The sequence below is a fragment of the Haliotis cracherodii genome, unplaced genomic scaffold (assembly GCF_022045235.1).
Source record: "Haliotis cracherodii isolate W230 unplaced genomic scaffold, xgHalCrac1.p SCAF_2, whole genome shotgun sequence".
Taxonomy (NCBI): domain Eukaryota; kingdom Metazoa; phylum Mollusca; class Gastropoda; order Lepetellida; family Haliotidae; genus Haliotis; species Haliotis cracherodii.
In genome coordinates this window covers 73,724,326-73,736,343 of record NW_027266275.1, presented here as the reverse complement: position 1 = coordinate 73,736,343, position 12,018 = coordinate 73,724,326, and the positions used below count along the sequence as shown (strand labels likewise).

The following is a 12,018-nucleotide window of genomic DNA, read 5'->3' as shown; positions in this document are numbered from 1 at the left end:
GACGGCAGTTGCTACGTTAGCAGTTACGATAATGCCGACGGTGACTGTTTGAAGAGATGCGACACTGTTGACCGTTACTACTTGAACACACACGCCACTGTCGACGGTGACTAATTAATTGAACATTCACGACAATGTCCTTGGTGATACACATACGACGGTGACTACCTGACTGAATATTACCACACTGTAGACGATGGCTACTTCATTGAACATACATGGCACTGTCGACGGTGACTGTATGGTTGAAGGTATATGCAATTTTCTTAGGAGCTATAGGCCTATATACACAAGTGCAAACAAGCTATATATCAGCGAGTAAATATCTGGGGACCTCATACGATTTTAAAGATAGAAATATTGGCTTGAATCCGACGAATTGCAGCAACCCACGCATGTCATAAGAGGCGACTAACGGGATCGGGTGGTCAGGCTTGCTGACTTGGTTGATACATGTCATCGTATCCCAATTGCGTGGATTGCTGCTCATGATGTCAATTATTAGATTGTCTGGCCCAGACTCGATTATTTACAGACCGACGTCATACAGCTGGAATACTGCAGAGTGCGGCGTTAAACAACAAACAAACAAACAAACAAACGAATAGATGTGACATCGCTGAATGTTTTGACGCTGGGCAGGAGCGGCGTCCACGTAGACCTCTCACCGTCAGCTTTAGAGTTATCCTCCCCTTCCTCCTCTGGTATAGGGGGCGTGGCGAAGGGTATCCGGCTGGGTGTGTCGCTAGGTATTGGTGGCGGGGGGACGTCTGGGGCTTCTATGAACTCCACCTCCTCCGCTCTGATGTTGCCCATGTCTTTCAAGGCTGCAGTTCATTACAAGGCACAAAGCATTACGGTAAAAAACATTAAAGGATGCAGAAGTCATCGATGCCAACACGCCATCGTTACGTTAGACAGAATGCAATGTTTATGCTCATGTAGCAATAAGAACCGATGATCTAGTGAGAATATATCTATGGAAATTTGGTAGGAAACATGAATGATGTATTTCAAGTTAAGGTAGGAATTATGTTGACCTTGGTAATGGTGGTCAGAATGTGGATGGTATATTAGAGTACTAGTATACAAGCAGTGTTATTCTTGTCTCTCCTATTACAAGAGATGACATATCAGCAGACATTGTAGATTTAACATCATCTAAAGTGCCGGTTCTGATCACATTATAGCGTAGTACTTCCTTACATTGGGATTTGTTTAATGTTTTGTTTGATAGCTCCTATCTTCATGAATTATGACGCATTGGTTTGATTGTACCGATAGACAAGGAATGTGGTTCTAACTACAGAGCAATATCTATTACAAATATGTTCAATAAACATAATATACAATTTGACGTTTTGGTTTTATGTTCATGAAGAAAGTTAAAGCTCAAGGGTATAGTACTATGGACAATATTTTAGTTCTTCTGCAATCCCTTATAAAAACGCGACGGACATTGATGGATGTGTTTTAAATGTTTCGAAGGCTTTAATTTCTTCAACAGGAAAAATGTTTGGAACATTCTAAGAACCAGAGGGGTTACATTTAGAGCATTAAATCATAGAAAATCTGTTTTTAATAGTGTCAAATCATGTGTAAAATTTAATAATATTGTCAAGGAGTCAGTTAGATTCACTCAGTTTACAACATGGGCGTGCATGAAGTCCTTTATTATTTTCTATTCTTACGATTATAGTTACTGTACCAAATAACAAAGAATTGGCTTGTGAGTAGTCTGTGGGTACGAGAAATCCAACCCCACCCTGAAACCTGCACAATTAGTTCCTCTTCCGTTTGCAGATGGTGTGTTTGTGTCTGCTGCGATATTTGGTCGCAACGTATTGACGTTTTGAAGGAGTTTTATGAAGAACGTTATTTAACGTTTAATTTAGACAAGAATGTTAGTACGTTGTCGAAATATGAAAAATGGATTATTATAAATATTTATGTGTTATGTATACAAGATCGTTTTGTGTAAACATTTAGCTAATGTGTTGTATGCATGACAATAAAGTTCTTTTCGGTTTAATGAAATCTTTGACTTACTGACTTAACTCTTTAACCAATACATTCTTTAAACATATTTTCTGTCAATCTGCTAATTCTATTTAAAAAAACTACATTTCTCTCGAACTGTAATGCCATACAAGTCAAAAGCATAAAATAACACATTTTACATGCCGGTGGTCTGGCATATACACATCCTGCATCATTATTTTCTGGCCCGTTTCAAATATGAGACGGATGAGAAATGTCGATTTTTAAAATAGAATTAGCAGAATGACAGAAAATATCATGTGAGCAAGAATGGCATTCGTCTCTCTCAAAGACACAGATTACAGAAGACACCAGGATCTTGTTCGTTCGTTCCCTACATCACACTTTTTTTTTTATAGACATGACCCCTGTTACATTTCACCCACCCCACCCCCGCAAATACTCCTGTGTTCTGTGATTGCACTATCACCAGGTCAGTTGTTACATACGTACCAGTTTCATCTTTAGCTCTCTCCAGCTTGAAGAGGTATCTCTTTACTAGCCTGTGCATGATGTCTATATACGACGTCTCATCAGGCTTTAAGTCCAACGTTTTGCACACTGTCTCTCGACGCTTCTGTGAGTGCGAAAGAGAAAGTTTTAGAAGCGTCGTAAAATCATCACGTCAAGCCTTGGATTCGCCAGCATCCCACAGCTGCGTACACAATAACAATCTTAACATATTCTACAGTAAACATAATGTCGAGATGATGTCGTGACGCCGGTGACGTATCGTACCCCCCACTATGTACATACACTACATTTTGTATGTCGCGATGATGTCGTGACGCCGGTGACGTATCGTACCCCCCACTATGTACATACACTACAATTTGTATGTCGCGATGGTGTCGTGACGGCTTCCGGTAGTCGGTCCTCACTAGATACATATACTACAATCTATCTTTATGTCGAGATGATGTCGTGACGCCGGTGACGTATCGTACCCCCCACTATGTACATACACTACAATTTGTATGTCGCGATGGTGTCGTGACGCCGGTGACGTATCGTACCCCCCACTATGTACAAACACTACAATTTGTATGTCGCGATGGTGTCGTGACGCCGGTGACGTGTCGTCCCCCTCCACTGTACATACACTACAATTTGTATGTCGTGATGCCGGTGACGCCGGTGACGTATCGTACCCCCCACTATGTACATACACTACAATTTGTATGTCGTGATGCCGGTGACGCCGGTGATGCCGCTGACGTATCGCTGCCCCCACTAGGTAGATGTTTCCACGGCGCCACGTGTATCTCAATGTAGCGCCTATGAAACACCTCTCCAGTAGGGGAGGTCACTATAGAGATCTCAGTGTTCCAACAGTTCTCCAGGCATGCTGACCTTGAAATAGAACAGTGTGTTGATTGTGTCACACACTTGTTTAAGCACTCCTTGGTTATCTGGTGTGAACTACTGTCAGGGTGATCTACATCCTCCACCTAATGGTATTGCTGTAGCTGACAAGTAATAACAGCGTTTCCCGTTATATTCGTGCATAGCGCGACTGGTGAAGGCAAAGTAGTGACATTTGTCGGCATCTATCCACAGGTGAGGTGAAATGGGGTTTAAAGGTCGCGCCCAAGATTATTGCACTGTTATAGCGACACGTGTGTGTGTGTGTGTGTGTGTGTGTGTGTGTGTGTGTGTGTGCCATCTTTTAAGTACCATCTTTTAACGTCTTTTGGTATGACGCGGCCGGGGTTGGAACCCGGACCTTCCGCTCTCCGGGCGGACGCCCTGCCACTAGACCACGGAGGCGGTGTGCATCTGCCTACAACAATACATGTCACTCGCAGTTTTCGGTACTTTCTGCTCGCAAAAATTCCAAATATACAGTATTCATATGTAATTGTGATTATTTTATGCATCTTATTCTTAAGCGAGTTTTTTTTTAAATAATGCTGGAAAATGCCGAAATAATAGGTTATACACAAACATAAATCGTTCACGCTGGGCGTTCCGAAAGTTGGTGGTACTCGTTCTTCTGATTAGTGAATTGTATGTTGAAGCGCGCTGTAACATATTCCGCCTCAAGACAAAATTCTATGTCATGATATCCAGTTTAATAGAAGTAAAACATCTAAAGTAAGAATACTTTACATACCTTCAGAAACGTCTGCTTTCTATTCTTTTCATATTCTAGGAATCCATTTTTGCTATGCTTTATCAAGTCTTTAAAGAATATATACACATAATAGAAGGACTTGGGCGTCGGGATCATGTTGAAGGGGACGGGCAGGGTGCTGCCCTCGTCCATGTAGTTCAACCACAGCTTCGTACGGGCGAACTTCCACTCCACGTCACAGTCGGTCTGAAACACGGTCAGGGGAACGTGTGAGAAGCGAGGGGGGTCGGTTTAACGCTGCTTTGTACGGTATTTCGCTGTATCACACCCTAACAGCTTGATGTTGGAGGACATACGTTGACGTTTGCGCTTGTGGAAGCTCACTAGCAAAGGTATGTAGCTGACCACAAAGACCCAAATCAGGAAGAAATCGGATTCGATCCCACGATCAGTGGATTCTGGTCGGAGTAGGGGACATAACTCTGCATTGACCACCCGTTCTGAACAATGTTGATTTGTAGCTATATTCTACCCGAACTTTCTGTTTGGAATCCGTTTGGAGTCAGTTATTTTCTAATCGAAGTTTACCTAAAGAGCCCAGTCCCCAGAACGCTAGTTTTCATAAAGAATTCGAATACCAGAACGTTATATTCTACCCGAATATCCCCATGTGCCCCAACCCTATAACGCTATTTCCCCCCTCACAGTTTCAAGGTAAATACGCCCGGAGAATGCGATATTCTACCTGAATGTCTTCGAAGGAGTGGCTCATCATAGCAATGAGCATGTTGATGAGGACGATGATGATGACAACGTGGTAGATACCGAACAGGTACATCCCGACACTCTCGACGATGGACGTGCTGCTGTCATGATGAGACGACCCGTACAAGGTAGACTTGAACACTGAAACATAATACAGGATCATCAGACGGAAGTTATCAATTGTACGGCAGTGATGGGGATAACGGTACTATTGTTTAGTGATGATACTGGGGTACAAGAGTAACGTAGGCTCAATAACAAATCTGATTTGTTTTTTAAAATAAGTATTCAAGTCATAATTGTAAATTTATTCGGTATCAACGGTTTTGAAAAAGTTATATTAAAATGGTTAAGAAATAACGTGTGTTCAATTATGTGGCACACGTCCGCCTAGACTTGTACAAGTCTCTAAGGCAATAATTATTAGTTTAAATCATAATTTCTAGATTATGTGAATAATAAGAACATCTTGTCCCTATAAGATACTGGAGCTCTTAGATCTAGACTTGAGGCTCCTGTTAGGAGGATGACATTAATACATCCATGGACATTTCTTTCAGTACAGCCTTGGAGCAAGGCTTACGTCCGTCCCCAACAGAGTGAGTGAGTATGCTTTTACGCCGCTTTTAGCACTATTCCAGCAATATCACGGCGGAATGGGCTTCACACAATGTACCCATGTCGGGAATCGAACCCGGGTCTTCGGCGTGATAAGCGAACGCTTCAACCACTAGGCTACCCGACCGCCACCCTCAACAGAGAGTCTGCATCGAGTCCGCCTCTGATACAAATGTTCCATTAAAACAATACAGCTTACTTGGGTATATTACGACATGCGTCTATAATAGGGTAATGAAACTCAATTGAACACTCCATGCACATGTACAATTCATCATGGGACAAATACTTATATCAGCCGGTTAATCCACACCTACCTTCAGCACATCAACAAGGAATATATCTGGCAGTGAAATCACCTACAAGTAATACTGAGACGTGGGCTATTCCTGGATCAAATGTGTACTTTCCGATAATACTGTACGATGTCACATGACTGTACACGACGTACCTTTAACCAGGTCGACTAGTGCTGTTACACCATAGGGCAATTAGTACGTACCTATTGTTGTGAAAGTGGCACCACAGGTCAAACAATACGTAACCTACCTGTGACATAGTGGACGGAATCCGTATTGCGACACTGATCCTTCAGGGACAACAGCACGCACGCACGCACGCACGCACGCACGCACGCACGCACGCACAGAGAGAAAGAAAGTAACGAGACATACGGCTGAAATGTAAATCTCAATAAAAATAAAAGAAAAGAAACAATAAGGAAAGTTACTGTGAAACACCCAGGAGGACAAAGGGTCACAGGCGACAACAAAACTTGGAACACAGAAAACAGAGACACTTTGACAACAAAACACATGCTGACAACATGAGCCACACTGACAACAGGCACCCTGACAACAACGGACGCTCGAACAACATGAGGCACTGTGACAACAACGGACGCTCCAACAACGTGAGGAACTGATTGACAACAACGGACGCTCCAACAACATGAGGCACCCTGACAACAACGGACGCTCGAACAACATGAGGCACAGTGACAACAACGAACGCTCCAACAACATGAGGCACCCTGACAGCAACGGACGCTCCAACATTATGAGGCACCCTGACAACGACGGACGCTTAACAACATGAGGCTCCCTGACAACAACGGACGCTTAACAACATGAGGCGTTCTGACAACAACGGACGCTCTAACAATATGAGGCACTGATTGACAACAACGGACGCTCCAACAACGTGAGACACTGATTGACAACAACGGAGGCTCTAACAACATGAAGCACTGATTGACAACAACGGGCGCTCTAACAACATGAGGCACTGATTGACAACAACGGACGCTCCAACAACATGAGGCACCCTTAAAACAACGGACGCTTAACAACATGAGGCTCCCTGACAACAACGGACGCTCCAACAACATGAGGCACTGATTGACAACAACGGACGCTCCAACAACATGAGGCACTGATTGACAACAACGGACGCTCCAACAACATGAGGCACTGATTGACAACAACAGACGCTCCAACAACGTGAGACACTGATTGACAACAACGGACGCTCTAACAACATGAAGCACTGACTGACCACAACGGGCGCTCTTACAACATGAGGCACTGATTGACAACAACGGACGCTCCAACAACATGAGGCACTGATTGACAACAGATACAACAAGGGTTTGACCTATCTCAGTTCCCTGGATGGACTTGCATACAGCTTATATAGCCCAGTGTTAAGATTTTAAAATCAGTACCAGACACAACTGAATCAGTTCAATAAAAGACCACTGTTATAATTTGATCAAATGCTGAGTCACAATAAACGTCCCTAGTCTTAGTCTTAATACAGTCACATTCAGTCATAGCCGTGATAACGAACAGATACCATTATAGTCCTAACCGTAGCCATTACCGCATACATAGTTCATCCATTCTACGTGTTATAGTATTGTCTGTATTAACACCATTGTAAACGTATCATTGAAAATTACAGTGGTCATATCTTAGTACATGTGGGTGTGTACTTACGGAGCAAACAGATCATAACATGTGATCATGTCTTGGTATGTGATGAGTGTGTTATAATAGTGCTAAAGGATCGTAGAACAAAGTCATGCTTTGGTATTTGTAGTTTGTGTTAACACAACAGTATATAAGAGCCAGATTTTATTACTAATTACGTGTCGGTCAACACAGATAAAAGAACGGATGTGTTTAAGGGACTTAGAAATATATTTTTTGTAACCTGGTCTCACTGGTTTTGGGTCTTTCAATGGTATTTTTAAATGTAAGTACATGTACTTTCTGTCTTCAAGTATTGGTAATGCACTCAGAAAAATGTTTCATGTCAGCATTTATAACGATGCCAAATATTTAAAATGATTTATTTGGTATGAAAACTGTCGGCGCTATATACAATACAATATTGATTTAATCTTCCCCTCAGTGTTTACGGTCGCGGATTCGCAAACGAAGTAAAAAGAGCACAGTCTAAAGATCGTTAAATGTAATCATGGGCTTCTCTCGGTATGTGTTGGGGGTACAGTAACAGTGTGTACAGATCCTTGAACACAGTAATGGCTCTATCTCAGTATCTGTTGAGTGTGTAATAACAGAGTGTACAGATCCTTGAACACAGTAATGGCTCTATCTCAGTATCTGTTGAGTGTATAATAACAGAGTGTACAGATCCTTGAACACAGTAATGGCTCTATCTCAGATTCTGTTGAGTGTGTAATAACAGAGTGTACAGATCCTTGAACACAGTAATGGCTCTATCTCAGATTCTGTTGAGTGTGTAATAACAGAGTGTACAGATCCTTGAACACAGTAATGGCTCTATCTCAGTATCTGTTGAGTGTGTAATAACAGTGTGTACAGATCCTTGAACACAGTAATGGCTCTATCTTAGTATCTGTTGAGTGTGTAATAACAGAGTGTACATATCCTTGAACACAGTAATGACCCTCTCTCACTATCTGTTGAGTGTGTAATAATAGAGTGTACAGATCCTTGAACAAAGTAATGGCTCTATCTCAGTATCTGTTGAATGTGTAATAACAGTGTGTACAGATCCTTGAACACAGTAATGGCTCTATCTTAGTATCTGTTGAGTGTGTAATAACAGAGTGTACAGATCCTTGAACACAGTAATGGCTAATCTCAGTATCTGTTGAGTGTGTAAGAACAGAGAGTACAGATCCTTGAACACATTAATGGCTCTATCTCAGTATCTGTTGAGCGTGTAATAACAGAGTGTACAGATCCTTGAACACAGTAATGGCTCTATCTCAGTATCTGTTGAGTGTATAATAACAGAGTGTACAGATCCTTGAACACAGTAATGACCCTATCTCAGTTTCTGTTGAGTGTATAATAACAGAGTGTACATATCTTTGAACACAGTAATGGCTCTATCTCAGTATCTGTTGAGTGTATGATAACAGAGTGTACAGATCCTTGAACACAGTAATGGCCCTATCTCAGTATCCGTTGAGTGTATAGTAACAGAGTGTACAGATCCTTGAACACAGTAATGGCTCTATCTCAGTATCTGTTGAATGTGTAATAACAGAGTGTACAGATCCTTGAACACAGTAATGGCTCTATCTCAGTATCTGTTGAGTGTGTAATAACAGTGTGTACAGATCCTTGAACACAGTAATGGCTCTACTTAGTATCTGTTGAGTGTATAATAACAGAGTGTACAGATGAGTGAAGACAGTCGTGGTCCTGTATCGCTATCTGTTAGGCGTGTTTCCCATGCATGGGACGATACTGAAAAAGTTGCACGTTGACACATGTGCGTTGTCACTGGTTGTCCTGTATCTGTAGACTGTATTGGTCAAAGCTGCTCGACTAATAATCAGGAGATATTTCGTCTCACATTTTGCTGGGACATTAAACATTAAAAAAAACAAAAATGCAGGGATATTATAACCATTAATCCATTACATGTCCTTCTTCTTAACACGTTACACGTTTCGGACACGCTTTATACACAATAGGGCTGCATTCATAAGATCAAATAATGGAGACATATTTTATCAAGGTCAATGTTGACGTCGTTATGGGGTCTAGCATCACAATTGAACAGCTGTTACAGAACATGGCTCTCACGAGCAGCAGCACCACTAAACGCATGCACATTCACCAAGCATGTGAGAACACATCAACTGCTGAAACTATCTATGTTACACACGAAGCCAGCTCTCGTCGCCTCTACAAGCTAGGACAGACATGCCAAGTACCTGGGGGCGTGTTGGGATCTCGTTTGCTGCCGTCGGTACAGTATATGTCGCCACGCTCACTGTCTAGAACTTGACATTTTTTGACTGCAAAGACGAGGTTATGAGGACTGAAAGTGACACCCCTAGATCTACTGATCACCTTAGTAGGCCTCAGTACGCACACGTACACACGTACACACGCACATACGCACATACGCAGCCACACGTAGGCAGGGCCGCTTGCTTTAGTGGCTGAGAGCAAGAAACGATAAGCCACTCTAGTGCATGGACATGGTGTTATAAACTGTGAAGGACGATGTTAGGCCACGTTCTAGGAGACCGAACTGAAACGCCAACACACATAGTGAACAGGGGGTAAATAACAATGTGAAGTTATAACACACGCCTACCTCCTCCGCCCTTGCCGCCGCTCACGACACTGGATATATAACCTGCAAGAGGAGATGGCATCTATCTGCGTACACTACCACACTGAACATAACACTGGAAGAGTTAAAACCTTGACGAAGTCTCCGGAAAATGCAAGTCTGCCCGGAACTGCACGTTTCTCATGGTATGACATAGGTAGTTCTTGATGGGTTCCCCAAAGTGATCTCACGACTAAGGACAGCCCAGAGACACTTTCACAAAGCGATCATAGCGCTATAGATGAGTGAGTGAGTTAGTGAGTGAGTTGGGTTTAACTCCGCTTTTAACAGTATTCCAGTTATATCGCGGCGTGTCAGCTTAATGTGGGAGGAAAGCCCGAAGTCATGCAGGTCTTAGACGTTTACCACTTCGGTGACACCCACGAGCACGGGTATGGTGCTGACAAACTTAGAAATATAATCGGGGCGAACTGGGATTCGAAACCACAATCATAGGTTTCTGGCATGCCCAAGGGAAGCATCAGCGAATCGCGGCGCCTTGTATGACTTGGTCACCCGCGCCACCCGTTATATGAGGTAACACATACTCTTTTACATAGACTTATACCAGTCTTAGTTCTAAGATTGTTTAGGAAACACGGTCCTCGTTCCACAAAGTATTCTTAATGAAACGAGTATGTCGTAATAAACGCACTTTCACCACTTAGCACTAAGATCGCTTCGCGAAACCTGGGTCCCGTTGTACAAAACAACTTTAACGTCTATGTTAAGGTATAGGTTACGATCACCTTAGCGCTAAGATCGCTTTGTACAATGGCGCCCTGGGCAGAGTCAGGTGCTGGGAGACGTGAATTATATAAGTCCTTAATATTGAGACAGATGGATCCGTGGTCCTAATTACAGAAATACAACCTAACTCTCATCGAATCAATCAACTGTATACATATGTCACATGTAGTCATTTACAAGTTTCGCCCCTAGCCTCTTCGTAAAAATAAATACACGATTAAGTCGCCTACAAAACTCTCACGCCGCCCTATTCACAGAAGTTCAAAAGCACCCAGTACGTAAGGGAACTCAGGGCCACGTACTGTTTAAGAATACTGCGTACGGTACGCGCGTACATGTCACACAGTGTTTTAGAACACTTAGTATTGTACAAGCGCATAGGGCCACAGCATACTATCATAACGGTTGATGTCCAGTGAGATATATTTCCTGTGAAGCCCTATAGGTACACATAGTTAACGGTAATACACTAGCCCCCTCATATGTAACGTTCTCCACACTCTGGTGTCTCGTCTCGTTTCCATTGTTTATATCAGTACTCGTTATTATTTTTTACTTTAACGCCGGGACATTATTATTTGGTTCAGATACTTAGTATTTGACAAGGGCGTGACTGTTGTGACTGCCTGTCCGTAACAAGCCCTGAATTATCTACTTCACCATGACGTATATCAACATGATCGTATCCCTGAAAACGCAGACATTAGCAACAATGTAAATAGGCATGAACACATTGAACATTTCAAGTCAGACAGATTCTCGACTTTGTCCCTTGAACATTTACAAGTATGATTTCCATCGAGAATTCTGACATACGTGAGTGAGTCTGATTTAACGTCCCTTTGAACAGTATTTCAGTTACATCAGAGCGGATCAGCTTGATTTGGGAGGAACACAAAGGATCATAATCGTGGCAAATTGAATTGACTAGCGGATCCTGGCAAGACTAAGGGATCTAACTCTCCACAAATGTTTGCGGCCCTTAGGTCACTTGTCATTTTGTGTCCTCAATTCCGACATAACAGTCAGAATCCGACACGTGGATGCATTTAACGTTCCTGAAGCAGCATGCCTCGCAAAGTTAGCAAGAATAAAAATGTTTAGCCTCTTATAATGACGGATGATGATATTGTACTGGG

General features: G+C 42.5%; 1 protein-coding gene across 3 annotated transcripts in view; it reads right to left on the bottom strand.

Annotated features, from left to right (window-relative positions):
• Positions 1 to 12,018, bottom strand: part of LOC139469619 (short transient receptor potential channel 7-like) — a 177,458-nt gene that overhangs the window by 2,545 nt on the left and 162,895 nt on the right. For all 3 annotated transcript variants that reach the window (XM_071251841.1, XM_071251839.1, XM_071251840.1), the window contains 5 exons: positions 9,723 to 9,806; positions 4,863 to 5,023; positions 4,157 to 4,363; positions 2,494 to 2,617; positions 669 to 827 (listed from right to left, as the gene is read on the bottom strand). In XM_071251841.1, coding sequence (XP_071107942.1) covers positions 669 to 827; positions 2,494 to 2,617; positions 4,157 to 4,363; positions 4,863 to 5,023; positions 9,723 to 9,806 — 735 coding nt within the window. The remainder of the gene's footprint in view (positions 1 to 668; positions 828 to 2,493; positions 2,618 to 4,156; positions 4,364 to 4,862; positions 5,024 to 9,722; positions 9,807 to 12,018) is intronic.